This window comes from Manacus vitellinus, unplaced genomic scaffold (genome assembly GCF_001715985.3).
Source record: "Manacus vitellinus isolate BGI_N305 unplaced genomic scaffold, ASM171598v3 scaffold_39_pilon, whole genome shotgun sequence".
Taxonomy (NCBI): domain Eukaryota; kingdom Metazoa; phylum Chordata; class Aves; order Passeriformes; family Pipridae; genus Manacus; species Manacus vitellinus.
The window spans coordinates 6,764,899-6,787,817 of record NW_021940534.1 but is presented as its reverse complement, the minus strand read 5'-3'; the positions used below and the strand labels follow the sequence as shown (position 1 = coordinate 6,787,817).

The following is a 22,919-nucleotide window of genomic DNA, read 5'->3' as shown; positions in this document are numbered from 1 at the left end:
CTAAGAACTATTCAATCACAAATTAATGAGTAAGCTGAAGATTACTTTGACAGAGAACTTGCAAAGGCAGTATTTGAATCCTCTTCCATGTATTCACTCTTCCTTCCTTTGCCCTAATAAAAGAAAACAAAATGAAAAATTAATACAGACAGCAGATGTAGTAATTTCAGAGTGACAGAAATGAGACCAGGATAATGCTGGTAAAAATTGCATTCGTTGAGATACATGAGAAAGAGGTAAACGTGCTTTTACACCACTCATTTTTTTCCCCATCTATTTTCCTGTTACAGTACATTTCTCAGACCCTGTTACTGGTTTTCCTTCACAGAGGTAAAATGGAAAAAAAATAATCTCGATGATACTTTCCTATCTCTAAATAAATTTGATTCGAGGTACTTTGCTGTCAGGTTCCTGTTTCTTCTAGGTGTAATCCATGTGATTGCTAATGAAAGTCTATCAAGAAAGAAGCCTTGCCTGTCACCGGACAAAGGATGTAAAAGCACTTCATTGTTCCCGCTCTGAAGAAAAAACAATTTGCCACAGCCAGACCCCACTCCCAACAGTGCCAAGCACATGGTAATTTATTACCTCTGGATGTCTGATTCCAAGTGAAGGAAACTGAAATGTCATACCTTCATTCACAACACCGTCTCATGGAATTATTTTTTCCGGATTCCTGGGAAGTTGAAATATTTGAGAAGAATATCAGGAACTGTTCTTTTAGCCTGTTTGGTGAGTAGATAATTGCCTTCCAACTCTATTCTTTCAGGAAATGATGTGAGTGTTGCATTGTTCCTAGACAGGGGCAGCAATGTTTTTTAACAGGACACATACATACATATTTTTAAAAGAAACAAAACACAATAAAAACATGCAGTCTAAGCCACTGTACTGAACCAGACTTTTTGAATCTGGCACAGATAAGAGGTTGGCCCAGACAACATGTCCACATTTCACATAACTCAGAGCATTCCTTAGAAGGGATGTAAGCAACACTTTTTGTTGAAGGAAGAAAAAAAAAGACATTTCAAACAAAACCTTTTATGATGTGAGAGTAAAAAGCTCATTATGTTAAGTGATATCAAACATGACCAGAAAAGACCCTAGGGAGAAATTACACTTTCTTTATTGGATTCTGTGGGAGAAACCAGCCTGGGAACTTAAAAGCAGAAGGAAGGTGCACGTGGAAATCACATCATATATGAAGAATAATTCCTTACCGTGTGAAAATAATTGGAAATAGTTTTCAGCTAAAGCTTCTCCTTATGGCAGCCTTTTCAAAGGGATCATACTGAGGCAATGACCTACAGTAGCACTAATTCAATAGCTGCTGGATAACCTCCTTGCAGAGGTATGTGGTCTTAGTCCAGTTACATGTCAACAGGCAAAATATAATGAGGACTGAAACTCCTAACAATAGGGTCTCTTTCTTAAGCCTTTTCTTATTTTGACTGAAGATAATGGCAAAAATTCAACTAAGTTTTTGAATTTCAATTTAATTTTTGATAAAAGCAAAATTGGACCTGGAAAGGGTATAAAGAGGGGACTACTATTTCTTCTTAAGGGGAGGCTTCAAGGGACAAAGGGGCAGTATGCAAAAACTCTGCTATGACTTTCCATGCTCCAGTTTGACCACCACACATTTCTCTGGGACTTGCATCCTCTAAAAACCAACTGAAGAAAGATTTTGCATTTTTGTGACCTTGTGCTGATGGTGACCACCTCAGTTGCAAACAGCAACACTGCAACAACCTGCTGTAGTGGGCTGCATTGTCCACTTCCTCCCTACTTCATCATCTGGCTAAGAAACAAAAGTCAAAAATTAGACAGTTTTATTACATAAAATTCTATCTGTTATGGATGTTTTAAAGGAAATTGCATTTGCTGTACCCTCTGCAAGTCACAGCTGCAAGAAAGTTTCAAAACACAATGCATCTTGGTCACCTTGCTTTTTTTTTTTTTTATATTTATGTAGATTTTGGAGTTCGAATTTTTTTTCATTTTTTGTTTTTGTTTTTTTTTCCACAACCTGAGATGGCAGTCAGTGTTTAGGCCCACTTCTCCTGGATACACGGATACACAGAAAGTGTTAAACAAAATGGGAGAAAGATACTGTCCTACACTAGGTATCTGTGCAGTATTTGTATTCTGCACTCAAGGTGCCCTAGACAAAAAATTCATTACATTGGCTGATGCAATGAGGATCTCTAACCTTGTCCAGGACATAAATATCAAAGTCCTACAAGCTCCAAGTACTTCTTGATTCCAAAAAATGTTTCCACTGTTGCAATGTATTGCAGGCTATTTATTCTGAAAAAATTTTTGAACCCTTAAGACAGTTTAAAGGACAGTTCCTCCTTAGGATTCCAAAACCTAATTAGCTGTTTGAAACCAAGCTGCTATGTAGGTGTACTACTGTAATTCCACTTTACAATTTTAAACATTGTTTGAGAAATAAATTCTAAATTATTTTAAATTTTCTTTCAAATCAGTACATTGGAAGGATGGACAGTATTTCCTATTTATGTAATTCAGCTTAGAAGCTTTCTAGTTGACAGAGTAAATATTGGAACATATTTAGAGCCATCTGGAGAGAGGATTTTCAGGAACCGGAATTTATTTAATGAGGGCTAAAAACATCTGGAAAGGACAAACTTGGGTCCATTAATAAAGGACTTCCTATGGCCTCGAGCAATCCGGAACTAAATTTCCCGGAGCTAAAGCTACTGAAAAGTGCTGTGCATATTCTAGAACACATTGCAGCAAGAGGCATATTTGCATATCCTAGTTTGGGAGAGCACTGGTTAGGTAACACCCTACAAGTTTTGCGAAGCAAACTTGCAAATTTATTTTACAATTAATTCAAAGACAATTAAAAATGCTTATCTGGGTCCTGCAATGTTTGCTGCAGCAAGAACAAAGTTTATTTTTTTCCAGACTGCAAAATGTTGCAACAATGTGTCATGAAAAGCTAGGTAAATTCATATTATGTCCATCTCAAAATGTTAGTAATGAGTACCAAGCCAAAGCCATAAATAGTGCTTTGCTTCTCACTAAATTCCATTACATCACATTAAATGCAATGTCTGTTAAAAAAAAAAAAAAAAGATATTCAGTTGCAGGTCTCCTTGTATCCACCCAGTGAGTCATTAGTGGAGAAGATTGAGGAAATGTAAGGTTTTATTTTAAATTACAGTTTTAAAACACAATATTGTCCACCCTTCAGTGCAGCTGTCTTGAAAATTCATATTGAAAGGGTTATCTTTTTCTTCATAGTCAATAAAATGATGTTAAATAAAAATCGGAGCCATCCATGTTCTGATTTGGCCCAGACAGAGCATTTAAGGCAGTAAACCGAAAACTAGGTGGATAGGTCTACACGATTCCTAGTTAGGAAGCTCAATTCTGAGCCTGGATTTTCAAAGTTACAGCTTTAATCCCTGGTTGGACTTCTGCAAGCTTTTCTTCTTTCTAATGCTCGGCATTGTCTTGAGTAATTTTGTTCCTACTTTGCTCATTACTTACATATATGAAACTGCGAAGGTGTTGCACGCAATACTGTACCTCTGCACCTCTGCAGAACTGGAAGGTACGTTTGTGTGGAGCAATGTATTTCTACAAGATTTCTTTCAACCCTTATTAACTACCTTTGGTTAAGTGCTTCAAAACAGATTTGACTTCTCCCGTCTCTTTTAAATGTCTACGTTATATGGAATTTTTGAATAATCTTTGCCTTAACTGTTTATGAAACTTGTGTTATTCACTAAAATCTAACTGAGCAGCTGCAATTTCATCTTCCTGTGGATTCTGCATCTTTTGACACACAGACCAGAAGTTTGACTCACAGCACTGAATGCACTGCATCTTTACTACTTTGAGAAATTCATTTGATTATAAGCAATAAAATAACTGGCCTATTTTAAAAATGTGTGGTATGATGATTTTGTTCACAGATTTTATTTGCAGAAGATCCCATTTCCTTACTAAGGTGCAACCTCTATCAATAAGCACAAACTTTTGCCTCAAAAGTTCAGAAAACCTGATCCACTAAAACAAACAGCAGTGTAAGAATGCAGCTCTTAAGTTTTTAATCTCTGACATTGAGTCTAACCTCATATTATAATACATTTTAACTAGAACGCGCAAGAACTGCAGACAATATTGTTCAGGTCAGCACACATTACATAAATAACTTTGAAAGTGATCTGTTCTAAGGTTTTTTGAGCACTAATGGGGCAAAACGTTGTTGATAACTAGTGTCGCTTTATATTTAAAAGTATGGCTTCATCCATAAAATGTCTTTTACTTACACAAATCATCGTGTTAAACTGAACAGCAGTATTTACATTTCATACCTCGTATAAAACCAGGCTTCCTCACGTTCCTTCTCCGGCCTGCACTGACACCTGCTGGGGAACATTTGTCAATCTCCAGTGCACACCCTTGGGACAATCAGGCTTTTCAACTCGGCAGTGAACTATACATGATTCAATTTACTTGCCGATTATGCCACGTATTTGTTGTTTAATTTGACTACGAAAAAACTCCACAGTGACCTAGTGTCACCATAGAAAGAAGCAGAGGAAGGTCATATAAATAGGTATTCTCCCTCATTCCTAAGATTAAAACAATGTGATAGGCCTTAGACAAACATTCCAAGAAGAACAGCAGGTTCATTGTTAACATAAGCCAGTTTAAAAAACCCCAAACCTTTAAGTATCTCTTCAGTTCCTCAGTTTGTTATTACTTCTTAATACAGCAGCAGCAGATTTCATACAGCAGTTCCAAGGAAGATACCAGCTTCTTGCTATGTGTTCATTAGAACAGAAAGACTAAGAAAATATTCCAGTGGTTACATGACACCCAGCCCCACTTTCAGTTACAATGAACAGTTACACCTACGGTTCAGCATAATAAACAGTGCTAATAGCTAAGCAAAAACTTATACACGTAGGCTGGTACAAAGACACAGAAACTCACTTGTCATACTAGAAGTTAACAATGTTGAGGACCCTTTCCAACTCCTACTGGAATCCAATGTAAACTTCTATCAAGTTTAACTGGGATTAAACAAATCCTCAAGATTTTTAAAACTATGACGTTCAGTCATGTAAAATTACAACTATAAATTAAAACACTTCCTTCGCGCACCAATGACATAAAGCCAACTTTTAAACTATTTTTTTAACTACTCATTTTTCTATTTCTCCCAAATGGCAGAGACTATGAATAACAAGAATTTGAATCTTGCAAAGAAAGTTGCACTGTGGAGAACTATTGTGACCAGACAGACCATAATCCCACCCTGATAAAAAACTGCAGAAGATAGGAATATTTTTTTATCAGTCAGATATGTTCTGTTTTGACATAGTATTAGACACATCAGGTATTGGTTGGGATTTTTTTAAGCATTTGGACAGAAAAAATAGGGTTTCCTATTATTGTTGGCAAGTTGCTTCAAAGATGATTAAGCATTTCTAGGTACCTCAAAACCTACAGCATATCACACACAAAAAAGTAAGAGTTATGAAATGAAATACTTCAGAAACAGATAGTTTTCACTGTAGTCCCCACAATGAATAGCAATGGGCCAAGAGGGAGATATGGACTGAAGAAAAATGCTTTCAAATGACTTTCAGCATAAAAAATTCCTCAGCATAAAACATTCTAAAAGAAGAACACATCTTCAGTGTTAGTACTTAGACGCTTTCCAAAAAATCAGGACCACACAGCTCAGAAGGTTTTGGAAATACCACTTTATTTTCTAGTGAATATCCAACTTGTAACACTTGCATCATTGCTTAAGAGCCTTCAAATTGATTAAATACTAGAATCCAGTGCACAGTTAATTAGATATCTAAATCTCAATAAAAATTATCAGTGCAAAAATAAAAATGAATTCAGTATGCAGTTAAATGCATTTTGTTACAAAGGTATTTGAGCTTTGAGCACATATACATCAAATGATCTGGTAAGAGAGAAGCCACTTCCAATCTCTGCTCCAAATGAAATTATTCCACACCTGATTCTAAAGAGAGGCAAAAACTAACTTTTTCTTTTTAAATGAAAACTCTGAGCTTAGTTACAACATTCATCATGGGTACATAAGCTGAGAAATACTACAGAAGTCACCTTCTATTCAGATAGGAGTTGTTCTAAAAGAGGCTTTCCTATTTTTCATGTGTGGGATACCTTTGAGACATCTATGTTTTTTCCATCCACAACAGGGAATTAACAACATTCCAGCATGCCCCAGTGTCGGCAAGTCCTCTTTTCAGTCCAGACACACGATGATGATTGATGAAGCTGTTGGGCCTACAGTAGCAGGCAGAGCAGCTTGGCAGGAATTCAGTGTTATTGAAAGAAATCTCAAATACTTATTCCATCTCCTCTACTAACTTCAATCACACTATCAACATGCTGCCAGGAGCAGAGCCTTGACACCAAGCCATAATCTTATACAAGCAACCATTGTTGGTATATTACTGCTGCAATATAGGTAAAGCGTAAATTCTGTTTATTTTTGCCTGTTTCCATTCTACATTGGACACCAGCTAAATTATGGAAAGATATTTCCTGTACTAACGGTTAGCTTGCAGCAAATTTCATTAAGGTACTAAGTCTCATTTTCCTTGGTTAATGAACTGATTAAGTTAACTTCTTCAGTTACATTGCTGTAAACTGCAAGTTTCAAATAAAATGAGTTTCATGTATCCTGTAAGAGTAAGAAAGCAGATCAGTACTACAGGCATTTTGCCACTAATCTGCTCGTTTGTTATGTTGATAAAGAAACAAAAAGCTTACTTCAATTGCTTCATAAAGTTCTGACAAGCTTATCCTAAGTAAACCAACAGCATGATAAATATTTAAGGTAAATACTGTACTAGCTACAAAGGTAATACAAGGACCAATATGCTTTTCATGATTACTTTTGAGCTTGTTTTGGCTTCGCTTAGAACAGTAAAGCTTAAAAAGAGAGGCCTGAGACAATTACATGATGAAAAAAAAAGAAATTGTTGTCCAAGCTTACTTAGCCATTTTTATGCTAGCAAAACCCATTCGAATCACAACTCTATTTCATAATACTGAACATACAACCCAAAAGTTTGAATTACAATTGGATTTAAAACTCTGTTGAGATCTTTCACCGCTAAAACTTCAAAGTAAAATATTCCATAAGACAAGTTTATTTTCTTGAAATCTACAAGCAGGATATACAGTTTTCCCAGTGAATTCTCAACCATGGCTGGAACCTACTAACCTACTGTTTAGGAAAGGGCTGTGGCTGCACACTGGGATAGTTAATATTACATTAGTCTCTGTTTTCCTAAATGATATGATACTCTGCTGATGGAAGAGAATTCTAGTTTGCAACTCCCTGAGCTGATGTAGTCACAAAATTTTCATTTCCACTTCCCAACAAAAAAATACTGGCATTCCACCTGCCCTGAACCAAACAAGCAGAGATAGGCACTTAAGTTGAAAGTATGCAAACCTTTTCTTCCCATACCAAGCCTGTAGAGGAAATTCTCCTTTTTCTTATCTGTTTCAGCTTTCCAAAAGAACCTCAATTTAAGTCAGAATAAACTAAGTAATGGCACAAATCTATCATTATTAAAAAAGGTCTTAAAAAGAAACATATTTGGCCAGTTCCTTCTCCATCTCAGAATACTGCTCTTTGAGGCGCTCCATAGCTTTTCTGTGCTCTTCATCCACCTCTGCACGTTGGTTCTGCTGTTCTTTCATAAATTCCTCCCAGTGGGCGATGCACTTCTCTTCTCGAGCCATCACCTTGTCTGCCTGAAGCTGAGAGGAGGAAAATGTGAAGTTTTAACAGTTATTTCCATGTTAAAACAGGAGGTTTAATGAGGGCTACATAATTTTAAACTATCAGAGAAACTGGAAACTAGCAAGAAAACATAGGGAAAGGTGAAACTAAAAAGAAAACATCTATTTTTTTATAGTCAATCCAAAACGAGTGATAAAATGTCTGCAATACTATTAATGTAATACCATTAGCAATGATAGCTTTTCTATGCTATTTCTATAAAATATAACAACACAGATACTAAATGTTTTGAAACTGGCAGCTAGTGTTTCTGTTTTAGCCAGCTAGCTCTCACTGTGATTAATGTCTTCCTTTATAAATAAGTTATTTTTTCCCTCATACTTTCTTACTGCTTGGCTTCTGGTAAGTCTGATTCCTTTCACTCTCTTATCTTGAAAAAAAAAATATTAAAAAATGTCTAGATATCCAGAAAGAGAAATAATACACACATCCAATGCACATGTCATAATGCAATGTACTTCTGTGGATTGCTTGCATGCAGCATTAACAGTCTGGCCTCCTTATATTATAGGTGCAGAAGTGAAAATAAATCTAGGCAGGTGTTCTTACATTTGCTCCATCTTCCAGCAAAGGAAAGGATTAAATTTTTTTTTTCTTTTACCCCCCTCTCCTTTTCGGTGTATCAGCAATGACTGTTTACTACGTACAGTACTTCTGTGTAGGAATAAACACTATCATACAGCTTTAATACATATATGGTATTTTTGTCAACTGAAGGCACTGAGAATTCATTTATGTATTCTTAAACACCCTCTCTGATGTTCTTCAAGGTCACATATCATGGGCTAAATACACAAGTTTTGCAGTGCAGCATTTTATGCACTTCAACAACATTATACCAAGATCCATTTTGTTGGCAGCACTTGCAGTAACAGCTACTAACAAAACTAATAGTTTGACTAGTACGCTACTATGTATTCAACAGGCTTTGAAACGCTGGTGTTTCGAACACTTTTTGACGTGATTACACAGCACCTACCCAAACTACACTTCATCTAGACTAACTCTCACAATATGAATAGCTTGCAAGGAACTGATGTTGCTACTTTCTACCTTCATTTTCCACTGCACCACTTCTACCCAAGGATATAAAATGACTTGCCTGGTAAAACAGCCTAAGACATTTCTAGAACATGAAAAATAAAATTAAGATATGCTTGCGCAAGCAAGTAAGAATGATAAGAAATACCAAGTAAAAGACATTAAGGACTTGAATACTGTTTTCACTCTCCCATCTCAGCAGTGACGTGGAAAACCCCATGGCAGAAGCTCAGCGCACACCCTGAGCACTGCAGCTCTCCTTCCTAGAAAACAAATTCAAATCCAGCTGTGGTCAGCAGCACCTCCAGGTCATTAATACTTACTGCTGCCAAGTGCATATGTTTGTGGGTGTGAGACAGTCACAATCTTAAAACCAATATTCTTATTTGTACCAGACAAATAGCTGTGCAAACAAGCAAATATAATAAAGCATGATGCTTAAAGGATGAGTGCCTTAGGATACAGGTCTTTCAATCAAAGAACATGTTGCAGTGTAAACCTGCTGGTTCAGAAGTTAAAGAATCCACACAGGAGAGACCTATGAATGCTATTGCTGTGGGATAATCTTCAATGAGCACTCAGTCTTGTTAAGCATGACAGGTTAATGAGAGAGACATCCGACCAAAGACAGGTTCCTCCTTTGCCCACATCCAACTGCAAGACCCAAGCTGCCACAGACACCATCCCTGAAGCTAAGGTACTAAAAGGCTTCCCTCATCCAAGCCTTCTCTGCTCTCTTGTGACAGCTGCTACCATAGTACAGCCTTTTGTTTAGCAGAGTGTCACTAAGAGTCTCTTGAGAACCAGGCTCCACTGCAGGACACGCAACTACTTTCACTGACACCTAGTGCTACAGCCACAAAAAATTCAGCTTCTCAGCACAAAAAAGACAACTTCCACACTGTAGCTCTGCAATTACCCATCAGGTCTTCCCAATATATATTGTGCTTTCTTACCACAGTGCTCTCCACTACTACCACATCCTCTTCATATCCAGCACTATTAACTTCACACTTTATTCAACTGACTATAACACACAGGAGGAAAAACTAATGAAATCAAGACACTGTAGAAAAATACTATGTTCTAACTGCAGCATAGCTAGAAAGCACAGAGGTCCATATCTCTCTTGTTATATATGCCCTTGACAGTCATGAAAAATCTTTAAAATACACAGGTTTTCAAGATGTACAGACAACTTGGCATGGATTTGTCTTGGTTAAGTCAAAAATCACTTTCAAAGAGCAAAAACAGTTTCCAAAAGTAGCATAATTAGTGATCTGTAGAGGCAATACTGAGAGTATTTTATACTACCAACTCATCATTTCCAAACTTATAGATTTAGAAAAGGTTTGTTTTCTGGAAAACAAACCATGTAGAATTTGATAGTATGCCTTCTTTCAATGACACTCACAGATTCACATATTACTTTACATCCTAAGTGAGACTGTGGTAGGGGCAACATAATTTCCGTTTTGTTACTAGGCCAGTAGCTGAAAAGAACTGCAAGAAAAAGATAATTAGTAAAGTAAATAATCTTATAATTCATCCCATTCAGCAGAAATTGAATTAATTTCACTGAGGGCTGCTAATACTAATAACTTGACACTACATTCTACCAAAATCCCATTATTTTTTCAGAACACACGATTTCAGAAAAGGAAAAAGTATTTCTCCTCAAGTGGTTGCACTACAATGACAACTTTTATCTATAATTTTAAAAGAATGTTACTACTCACATTTGAAAGTTTCAAGCCAAAGGTCTTACTATACTGGCTTAAAGAAATGCTACAAATCCTGAATAGCTATTACTATTCCTCCACTACATATTAAAAAACCAAAGAGTGGAAACATAGTTAATATGTTTAAAAAAGAATAGTCATAATTCTTACTGAGCGTTCATTTTATAAGTTACAAACTTTTTATTAAAGTTTTACTTGAAACAAATAGTAGTCGAACTGTAAGAATTTCCTATTTAACCTCTCTACCAGTATCTACACTAGTGTTAGACACAAGCAAACTTTGTCAGGGTTCAGCAGTGTGCTGTTTGCACAGTACCAGTATTCAATTGCAACCGAACTGCCCATCTTCATCGATTGCAAAAAGGAAAGAAAAACATGATTATCAGCTTACAAACATCAATGCACGGACTGTTTGGCTTTATGGCCACAGAAACGTCTTCAGTTTTTCTGGACTAAATGATTATAAATAGCATTTTGCAAGTTAAGAGATAACCCAGGAACACAATAACGAAGCGGTAATGGGAAAACATGAAACTAATTTCTTGTATAATTTTCCAACTTCTAGATTCAGAGCACATGTATTTCAAATAAGCAAAATGTAGCCAACTGAAAAGGTTCCAATGATTCGCATGTTCCTATAATATAGCCCTTCATTAAATAACCCATCCACAAGTGAAAAACACACTTCCTTTTCAACAAGCAATATATATAAAGCAATATATATAATATGGTCAATGTTCTCAGCTAACTAGGAAAGATTTACATTTCCATTCTGGTAGGTTAGTAGGTGTTTTTTGTTCCACAGAAAATAAGGGCTTTTTTATATTTAAGCTTTCCCTGTATGTGACAAATGTTATAGTCTGAGTTAGGAGGGAAAATAAAGTGAAGGAAATAAAAAAAATAGTTTCCATACATCAGGAGATTGTAGGAAGACTTAGCTAGATCCATCTGCAGTGTGCATTTTGTAAGTGCAGAAATCACCCCAGAAGTTTTACTGCAAGTATATACAGTATAGGAAAACATGTTTTTAAGTTTTGCTATACTGAAGGCAGATGAACTTGCTGTGAAGCACGAGACTCCGACTTAGATCACACTATAAAATTGTATCCATCCACCCTTCTTTTACCTTTCTCACTTCACTCTCTTTCTCTTGGAGTCTATGGATCATGTTGTTGGCAGCTTGCACTGAAACAACAAATTGCAGTAGATCAGTCTGCTGTTCTAAATCAAAGAAACTTGCCTGAAAGGGATTTAGAAGATGTGAGATTATTACAAATCAAAGATTATATTCCACTGTGCCACTTAATTCTGCACAAGAGTTGTCAGTACTTGCAAAAAATGCTTTACACTTACAACTGTAAGTAGGCTTATCACCGAGTTTAACCTTTGAGCATTCTAGAAGCCAAAATGAGAAAAGCAGCTAGGTCCTCTTGGGTCCATACTCCCTAGTGTGGTTGATGAGCTAGAGTGCACTACTCAGCACCTCAGAAGACATCAAAAAACACTCTTAAGTCAGTAAGTAGAAACAGGTGACCAAGCTCTATGTTTTACTTGGTTCAGTTTTTTTCTTATTTTTTCCCCACCAACTGTAAAAAGTGATGTAGCATAGACTTTACATGGAGAACACCTTTATGCTGGAGCCAGCCTCTTCTCTCATGAGACTAAGCCTGGGAAAACTCAATGGAAATAGGAACTGTACTCCTATGCACTTTTTCTTCCTAACTTATTTAACACTTAATTAATGTAGAATTAAATAAACTAATTTCCCCAAAGCAGTCACTTCGCCCACTAACACAATCTGGCATTGAGAAATACCTTACTTATTTATCACCATCTTGAAGCTGGTGACTTTCCAAAACAGGAGGCAGGCTCCTGCCACCCTGAGGACTTCCAGTTACAGAACAGGTTCACTGCCCACATAGCTGGTAAGGAGCTGGGAGCACCGTAAATTGGAGCATCTGGTGGCTGAGCCTGAGCTGCTCAGGACCACTAGAAGAGAGTGGCAAGTGACAGCTGTAGCAGACTCCCTATGGCAGGGGACAGAGGCTCCCCACCTTTCAATATGTTTTGTCATCTAGGGAGGTTTGCTGCTTGCCAGGGGCTCACATTTGGGATGTCGTAAGTTTGGACTATTACCCCTGGTGCACTTCCATGTAGACAACAGTGGTACTGCAAGGGTGACCTGAGAAATAACAGGAATGACTACAAGGATCTCAGGAAGGTGGTCAAAGGCATGGAAGTCCAGATAATGATCTCCCCAACCTTCCTTTTGAGGGGAACTAGGTGGATTTTTGGGGTTAACAGCTGGTTGCACAGTTGGTGTTGGTAGCTGGAGTTTGGTTTCTATATCCTTGTGACCCATTCTGAGCATCAGCAGATGCTTGGAAGAGATGGGATCCACCTGTCTAAACTGGGTAAAAGTACCTTTGCCAGAAGGCTGGCCAACCTGGTAGGGACAGCTTTAAACTAGAAATGACAGGCAAAGGAGTGATTCACAAAAAAAAAAAGTAAAGAGGCTGGGGACACGGTAGGTCTGGGATGATGGTAACAAGGATCACCTCCTCCAAGCTCAAGAAAGGTCCATCCCAACAAGCATGGATGTTTCCTGCAGTAGGAGGTCTGCATGGATGACCGAGGAGTTCCTGACTAAATTCAAACTTAAAAAGGAAGTGTATAGGAGGTGGAAGTAGGGGCAAGGCACACAGCAGTATAGAGTTGCTGTCTTATCGAGCAGAGACAGCATGAAGAAAGTAAAAGCTGATTGGGAGTCGAATTTGGTGAGAGGTACAAAAGATAGCAAGAAAGGATTCTGTAAGTAGGTAGCAGCAAAAGGAAAACTGGGGAAAATTGCAGGCCTTCTGCTGAATGGGGTAGGGGAGCTGGTGACAAAGAACATGGAAAAGGCCAAGGTACTCAATGCCTTCTTTGCCTTAGTCTTTACCATAAAGACCAGCCTTGAGGAATCCCACGTTTCTGAAACCAGAGGGAAAGTCTAGAGCAAAGCAGACTTACTGTCTGTGAAGGAGCACCAGGTTAGGGGGCACTTAAACTGGAAATGGTTGTGCTGCCATTCAGAGGGACCTTGTGCAACAGGAGAACTGGGCTGACAGGAATTTTAATGAAGTTCAACAAAGGGAAATGTCAAGTACTGCATCTGGGAAGGAATAATCTCAGGCAGCAAGGCATTACAAGGGCCAACAACACAGGCCGCACCTGAGGTAGTCTGTCTACTTCTAGGCTCCCCAGTAAACACAGATTAATTTACTGGAGTAAGTCCAGCACATGGCCAAAAAGACTACTAAGGACTGGAGCATCTTTTGTATGAGGCAAGGCTGAGAGAGTTGGGACCGTTCTGTGTGGAGAAAAGAAGGCCCGGGGAGAATGTGAATAAATATCTGAATGGAATGAAGATGAGGGAGCCAGACTCTTCTCTAGTGCTCACTGGCAAGACAAGAGGCAGTGGGCACAAAATCAAATACATGGGATTTCAAATTAACACAAGAAAACACTTTTTTCTGTGATGGTAGTCAAACACTGGGACAGGAACAGGTTGCCCAGAGTGGCTGTGGAGTCTCCACCTGTAAAGGTATTAAAAATGCAATGGGACAAAGTCCTGGCTCTAGCTGCTGCTGCTTGAGCAGGTAGGAGGCTTAAAAACATGACCTCCTGAGGTCCCTTCTCACCTCAACCATTCTGTGATTGTATTACTAAAGATGTACTGCACAGCTGACCCCTTAGAAAGACAGGAAGCAGCATCACAGGTTCACTCCAGTCAGATGGTATTAGAACATACGTCCTATTTGCATGACTAAATTTAAAGTTTAAAATACTTCCCTGCAATTGTTTCGTGTGTATAGTATCATCTAGCATTTGTTATTCTGCATATGCCAGATGCTGTATAAGTAAGTTATAAGAAATTAAATGCTTATACAACATGCCACACATAAAATATAACACAACCTACACTGGCAAGTTCTGACTGCATAAATTTGGCAGCTAAAGCTATGTACCCACACTCTCTTGAAATCTCTTTTTAAGAAGCCATCCTGTCGAATGAGCAAGAAAAAAAAAATACTGAAAAATTAGTACAAAAAATTTTAAATTTTCTTTTAAAATCTGAGCAATAAAAAAATATATTATTGTAATGATGAAACTAAGATTAGCATGCAATTACTCGTATTTCACTATTTGTGACTAAGATGATGACGATGAAATAATAATAATAATAATAATAATAATAACAATAAATTTCACAGCTACACAGCAGCAGGTTTTGTTTTAAATCTTGGGGGACAGTATTATGCTCTCCTGCGGGAAAATTAAGAAACTTGAAGGTCACACCACAACATGCTTGCAACAAACTGAAAAAAACCCCTGAAATTTCAGAAAACTGAAATTTTGTCCATGGCTTTGGTCAACATGGAACACTATTTCCAAGTGAGTAACAAACAACTGAGCTGAAACAGCTTCTACTTCAATCAACAAAAATCTTTAATGTAACCTTAGCAAGAGCTGTGTGGCTGGACTGATACGTATCAAAAAACATCCCTGCTGTTTCCCTTTTAAAATTTCACAGAAATGAGAAAAAAGCACATAAAGAGTAGAAAATTATCCAACTATGATAATTTTTCTACGAATTTTCTACATTTTGAATTCAAACTACTTAAATTACTCCTCAAAATGATGCAACAAGAGAAATAAGAAGCAATGTGCTTACATCTCTTGAATGTTTCATTCAAATTGTCATGCATTGCCTGCTCACACTTAGGAAGAACATGATCATTCGTTTCAAAGATTGTATTCTTTAGATTTTCAAGTACTCGCAGTTCTCGGAGGCCACGTTTTTCCTGCCAGAAAAAGGAAAGAAAATGAGTGGCTAACAAGGAATTCCACTTTACAAAATAAAGATGGTTTCCCAGTTAATAAACTAATAGCTTCATCTCAAAAAACTATACTGTTGTCTATTAAAGAGTTACTCTACTTATTTAGCATGATTAATAAAACTGTTTTGTGAAAAAGAAGAGCAATGTTCCATTCTTCACACTAAAATACAGGAATTCTTTGAATGACCCTTCTGGCCTTTGTGAAAAAAGTCAGTACTGACTAGCTAAAACACTGGGTGGAAAAATGTGCCATTTTGTAAAGAGGATTTACCGCATATCAAAAACAACTGAGAGCAAGAAAACTTGAAAACACTGCACTTTTATAACTCAATTGTTACTGAGAGATAACGTAGCAGTGATTCTGCTTGCTTGATGTCTGACCCACACTTAGCATGGGAAGAGATTAAAACAATCCAAGTAAAACTGTTTTAACTGAAGTAAAGCAATGAAGTCAAGACTAAAAAATAATATAATACAGCTGACTAAAGAAGCAGCCCTTCTTCTAGATCACTGCTGATCATGATTAATTACAAGAACAACAAGATCTTGCTGTACTGTTTACATTTTAAAAAATATTCTTTTTTCTGAAGCTATAGCACTACTTCCACTCTGAATTTCACCAACACTTTCCTCTAGATGACTACTCTAGATAAACAAAAAAAATACTGCATCCTATGAAGTGGGCAACTGCATATCAACATATCTGTTTTAAAATTTCAGAAACCGAGGCACAGACAAGTAAAACCACTTTATTAAACAGGCTCCAGATTTCCTGAATGCAAATCTACATTCCTTACACACTAGGTGCTCATCACTGAAAGAATAAGCATATGTCCTACTACAACCAGAAAATAGCTGATATCTCAAAGTTACAAACAAGTGTAATTTTTTGAAGAAATTCTAAGTTGCAAAGATTTATACAATCCTCTGCTTTGCTATTTCCACCCCTAAAAGTAAAAACCAGTAACTGAATTTCAATAAAAGATCTAAGAATATATTAAATTTGTCTAAGAAACAGAACAAGACTTCAGGTGCAATGAGAGAAATATATGAATTATAATTATAAAGATATGAGTTCTAATTTTGTAATTGAGTTTAAAATTTTCCTTCCTATGGAATGCCACATAAAATTACTTACTGTACCCTAAAACTTACTTAGGGAAGGCAGAGAAAATAAATAATTTCTTATGACTCTCAAGCCCATGCGATACAGATCTGATGAGAGTTTATTTTACATATGTATTTTGCTAAACCAGTAGAGACAAAACAGACCTGCTTCAAATATAAGCTACAATCTGGGATGAGGGGGGAAGACATTCTTGATGTCATTCAAATCAGGTTTGCTTGCTGGAAGCTTGAGGTGTAGCTGCATTTTCAGGACTGATTTTAATTTTAATTTCCACACTCTGTAAGAACGAAAATCTACTCAGAAACAGTCTTTTGTTGACGTAAGATTTGACTTCTCTAAACTTTTGCTGCCATCTTGTGGAAACCAAATTATACTTTCCAAGGAAAGCTGTATATAAACACTTTTGCACCTTCAATACTTAAGCCTTATTTGCAGCCAATCAGACAAAAGTCATTCAATTTTTAACGATTTTCTTACTTTGCATAAAGTGTTTCTCTTCCAGTAATATTACTTTCTTTTCTGTAACAAATATTAAAGCAAAATAAAACTACAGCTGTGCTCGCTGAATCCAGCCTGATGCATAAAGCAGTTTCTCAGTCAGATGTAAACCTACACTGGCCAACAATACTTTCCTTGAACCAACTGGACTCCTCTAAGACATCAGGATTTCATAACTGTCTAACATCAGTGTTCCTGCCAGTCTTTTGCAGGAAAAGAAATTACGTCCCTTTCGAAACTTTCAAAAGAAAAAGGCCTAAATTACTGCCTTGTTTACTAAAGATGCAGATGTATACTTCAAGTGTGTTATTTTGGAAAAAAACCAACATGTCAAGTTCTTCTGACGAAACTTATGTACATACTGAGATCTCTAAGGAGATGCTAAGACTGTTGAAAGTATCAGACTAGGACAGCATCCAGTAAGATACAAATACTTACTTCAAATTCTTTAACAAAGTAACGTATTTCTCCCTGAATTACTGGTCTGTGATCCAGGAGTCTTGAATAGATTTCCCCAACATCTAGAATATTAATGAAAGCCAGAATTTTAGTTTTTCTCTCACTCCTACACCAGGCTACACAACACACGGTAGCACATCATACCTCAGTTTGAAGAAGGACAACAAAATACATACAAAACCAAAAGAGCATCAGAACAGCGTTTACTGGGTAACCTATCTATTCAGCAAATCACCAACCTAGATAAAATGCAATGAATCAGTATTCCAGATCCCAAAGACACCTTTCTGGGAAGGCTGAACGCTCTCCTCTGTGCCTCAGCACCCTTTGTTTCAATCCTCTTTCTCATCAGTACAAGCTTCTGCATCTGATTGTTGATAGTGGTAAAAGAACAGAACTAAACGCTGCAGCTTAATAGCGATTTACATACTAAGGTGTGGGAGTTTTCTGCAGCAAGAGAAGCAAAACGCTCCCTACACAGGAAAACTGTCAGCATTTTCTTGTGTTCCAGGGCCAAAGACTTGAAATTTAAGTCTTGAAAAAGAGTATTTACAATATAAGTGCGTGTGCAAATCAGGCTTGTCTGTCACAGAGAAAGAAAAAGCCCGTTAAGTCGAAAACCAGTGTGAGAGTACAGCAAATAAAGACTATTTCAAGAAATACACAGCGTAACGCCAACAAACGCTTTCAACTGGCACTGCCATGGTAAAGGATGTCTTCCTGCCCCACCTGTTTGGACCTGCCTTGAGGCTCTCCCTCGCTACTGTTTGTTCAACATCCCGATTCTCACCCCGTTCAAAAAAGGTGCAGAACGGTTATTCCAAATCTGGGGAATTACGTGATTGCAGTAAATAAAGCACAGGCTAAAACACTCCCCAGTCCGAACGCTCCTGTGCGCAGATGAACCAGGGCAACACTCGGGGCTCCAAAGTAGGAGCTTCCCAGAAAACTTCACACGCCGGCGGCAGGGCCTCGGTGGCAGACTCGGTTTCCCGGAAGAACGCCTTGTTTCAAACTCCGAGAGGTGAAAGCCAGCAGGTGTCCAGCTTTAAACCTCAGAGCGTGTCACGGAGCGCGGGGGGCTGAAGGGGGGCTGACGCGCGGTGACACCCCGCCCGCTCCTTACCCTTTATGATGGCCTGAAATGGGGGAGCCGGCGGCCGGCGCCTCCCGCCTCCTGTCGCCGTGCGGCGGGGCCGCCGCGGTGCTGCGGCCGGGGGACGCGGGGCAGCCCCGCTCATGGCGCTCGCGGCCCCGGGCAGCGCGGGCGGGACCTGCCCGGCCCCGGACCTGGCCCTGCCCGTCCCGCAGAGCTTCCGCAGGGCCCCGGTGCCGCGGCGTGAGGTCATCGCGGCGCGCCCGCCGCGCTGCGGTACCGCCCCCGAACACACCCCGAACACACCCGGGATTTTGGTGATTTGATGGGTGTTGTTTTAGGAGAAGGGCACGAGTCTGGAAAAGGGGAGCGGAGCTGGTGAAGGGTCTGGAGCGCATGTCCTGTGAGGGGCAGCTGAGGGAGCTGGAGTTGTTTAGCCTGGAGAAAAGGAGGCTCAGGGGGGACCTTATCGCTCTCTACAGCTACCTGAAAAGGAGGTGGTAGCCAGGCAAGCCAGGACGAGAGGAAAAGGCCTCAAGGTGCGCCAGGGGAGGTTCAGGTTGGACAACAGGAGGAATTTCTTCACAGAAGGGGTGGTTCAACACTGGAACGAGCTGCCCAGGGAGGTGGTGGGGTCACCATGCCCAGAGGTGTTTAAGGAAAGACTGGACTTGGCACTCAGTGCCATGGTCTAGTTGATAGGGTGGTGTTCAGTCATAGGTTGGACTTGATGATCTCAGAGATCTTTTCCAATCTAATTGATTCTGTGATTCAGATAATGTAGTAAGAGACGTGCGTTCAGGAAACCCACTTGCCTTCTGTGTGTAGCAAACATGAGTAACAACGGCTGAAAAGAACTGCTGAAAGAAAAAAATAAGAGCAGCAGTCTTTTACAACTATACAAAAAAAGGGCAAAAATTATGTAAAATCCCTATACATTTCTTTTAAAACTATTTGAGAGTACAAAAGAGGCTCCTAGTACAAGAGAGACATGTAGCTCCTGGAGCAAGTCCAGCAGAGAGCTACGAAGTTGATTGGTGGACTGGAGCATCTCTCTTATGAGGACAGGCTGAGGAAACAGGGCTTGTTCAGCCTTGAAAAGAAATGACTGAGAGGGGACCTCATTAGTATCTGAAGGGAAGGTGTCAAGAAGACAGACCCAGGCTCATCTTGGTGGTGCCAAGCAATAGGACAAGAGGCAACAGGTAGAAACTGATGCACGGGAAGTTCCACCTGAATATGAGGAAGAACTTCATTACTGAGTGGGTGACCAAGCACTGGAACAGATTGCCCAGAGAAGTTGTGGACTCTCCCTCACCAGAGATATTCAGGAACCGTCTGGAGGCAATCCTGTGCCCTGTGCTCTAGGATGGCCCTGACTGAGCAGGGAGGTTGGAGCAAATGACCCACTGTGGTCCCTTTCAAACTGACCCCGTTCTGTGACTCTGACAGCACTAGAATATTTTCAATATATCTCCCCCCTTACAGACTCCCCCCTTATAAATTACAGTATATTAACTTCTGCTTGTTACTTTTCATGCCACATAAACTCAATACTTTTAGAATAGGTTGATCCTAGTTAGGCCATTGCATCTACAGTTTGTTTCTTTTATACATTTTTTTTAAAAATTTGCAATACACACCACACAGTATTATTGCAATGAAGAAAGAACTGGACCACAAATTCTGCTACAGCTGCTGCAGCTTCAGTGCCCTGACCTGGAATACCACAAAGGAGCCAGTTTAGCTGTAGCAATTACTAGTTTATTCGTAAAAAACAGGAGCAATATATATTTCTTTTTTAGAAATTAGTTCTGTCTATTTTCTACTCTCCATAGCTTTTATGTGTAGGAGCAATTGTGTGGCTGAGAAAAAAAAAGGGACTTTTTAAAGCTATTACAACTGACACAAAAAATGATCCTATTATAAATTTTGTGTACCATCATCAAAGCTCAGAAACTGTTCACTAAAATTACTATATCGGTTTTTCTGACAAAACCTGTAATCTTCTAAACACGGGTTAAAAATGAGTGAATTGATTTTGTTGAAACTATCTACTCCAAAGTCAGTCAGAATAGTTAGAATCTGTTTAAATAACAAAATGCATCTCACACTGGGAAGTGTTCAATACTTAACTAACATTATTACTAAATTAAGTATAAATACATAATCTAAAAGTCTTTCACTCCTTCACCGTTTCGTAGTCTGTAAATATTAATTACACAATTAGCACACAAAGAATTATTTAAAAAATAGTTCCCTTCCACATTATTTTTTTTTCACCCCAAAGTAACCACCTCTTGCAACCTATAGATTAGTATTTATATTTTCCCATAAATATAAGCATATAAAGCACATAAGCAACTGACAATCACCATTAGATTACACTAATGCTCATATATTAATAATATCTGTAGGATATTCCAGCTGGCTCCATCATCACTAATAATTTGGGGTAGAATTGTTGAAATGTTAATTTTATCCCTTTCCTCTGCCTAGCTGCCATCCTTTTGTAGTGTCTCTCTCAGACAAGTTATTTCCCCCTCTAAGCTCTATGCTCCAGCTTTTTATTTGTTAAGGAGGAAATCCTGTAGTTAAGGGGCTTTGCAACTACTGCATTTCTAGGAAACAGTTCTTACATCATGAATAATGTCAGGTTCGGCATTATGGGAATGAAACAAATCCTGTGACAAACAGCTGCATTGGTTTCTAGGACTACTGTCCTGAAACCATTCCTCCTTTGTTTGAATAGTTGTGTTTTTTAAAGAATATGCTTTATTGTTGCATTTATGTCTGTTTTGTTGTGTCCCCCCCCCCGGCCGGTTACTCCCACTGCCCTATCAAGCTTATTTTCAAAACATATTCAAAAAAATTAAGGAGGACTTAAAGAGGTGATGGCTATAAAAAGACAATACTTGTGGAGCCCCTAACCTGTCAGTTTGTAGAAAGTAGTCATCAAGTCACAAAAATATGGAAATAGCTATGGCTTGGAGCATGAAAATCAACATATGTAGTCATCATGTATTTTTTTGGAAGATAGGCTAAACAACCTCTGTCACTTTTGCCGTGCAATGGAACCCACTTTCTCTTTTAGGGATCACCCTGCCACTTCCCATTAGCGTTAGCAGCACTCTGAATTGCAAAATCTTCAGATGAACGTGCCGAGTCCTGTCATTTTCCCCACAGGCTGTCTAGCAATGATAATCCACTAAAGTATTATTTCATCCAAGTGGCGGTGTCCGAGTCAAATGCCGGCAACAGGCAGGGAAACCCAAACCTGTTGAGGCAGACATCTGCCCAGATGGGAGGAATTGGAGCGACGGCCCTTAAGAGGGCAAGGCGGGGGACATACTTTGCGCCAGCAGAATAAGTCCATGGGCTGCACCCGTGATGGGAGACCAAGACCACGATCATGATGGCTGGAAGTTTGCGGGCTGCGATGCCAATGCTGGCCAAAGCAGGCCCGGGGCTGCGCTGTTTGGAGGAGTGCCTTGTCAGATTAGCCGTGCGGCTACTGTAGTTGATGCTCAACCTGTATGGACAGGCCTGCCAGGCAAAAACTGCTCAGGCAGATGATGCTAGGGAGGACAAAAATTATCCACCGCAAGACTAAGAAGACAGATGACACCCAGCAGGAACAGCAAGCCAAATCTGCAGAATCCACAATGCAGCTGGCTAGCCCGGGGCTACCTGCCTCTTTGAGGAGGAATAGACATCACCTACAAGCTGTCAAATTAGATCACCAGCCTGAAAATGCTGAAAGAGATTTAGTTCCTCCAACAGAGGAGGGAAAGTTTAATAGATGAAAATTTTCCTAAAGGGGCCAAGGTAGTGTGGGAGGGGAAAGGGGAATCCTTCAGATGCAGCAACAATGAAAAATTACTCACCTCCTGCCTGCCTGTACAGTGGGAGATGGGATGCGTGGTGTTCCATGGCAGCTGCGGTGGCTGTGGTCACTACCAGCATGGAAAATAAAGGCCACGCCTGCAGGAATGTGCACAGAGTAGCAACAACTAATGCTTGCTGCAAAATCAATCCCCCTCCCAAATCTGTGGTATCTTTATATATTGCCCTGGAGCTGGGCTCTGAAGTACTATAAATTTAACATTCAAGACATGCAGCAGTAGGGTACAAAGACCCAGTCTCGATCTGAAAGCTTGGAGCAGCAAGAGGTGCATGACGGCATTTCCCCTCACATTTCTTTTGCAATAAAATTCAAGCA

At 39.1% G+C, this 22,919-nt stretch overlaps 1 protein-coding gene across 1 annotated transcript; it reads right to left on the bottom strand.

The window, feature by feature from the left end:
• Positions 1 to 5,741: 5,741 nt before the first annotated feature.
• On the bottom strand, positions 5,742 to 19,095 carry BLOC1S5 (biogenesis of lysosomal organelles complex 1 subunit 5). The gene is given in 6 exon segments (XM_008934491.3): positions 5,742 to 7,806; positions 11,759 to 11,817; positions 15,350 to 15,479; positions 17,581 to 17,663; positions 18,728 to 18,743; positions 18,745 to 19,095. Coding segments are annotated over 6 exon segments (819 nt in total). The 3' UTR covers positions 5,742 to 7,626.
• Between the last annotated feature and the right edge of the window lie 3,824 nt (positions 19,096 to 22,919).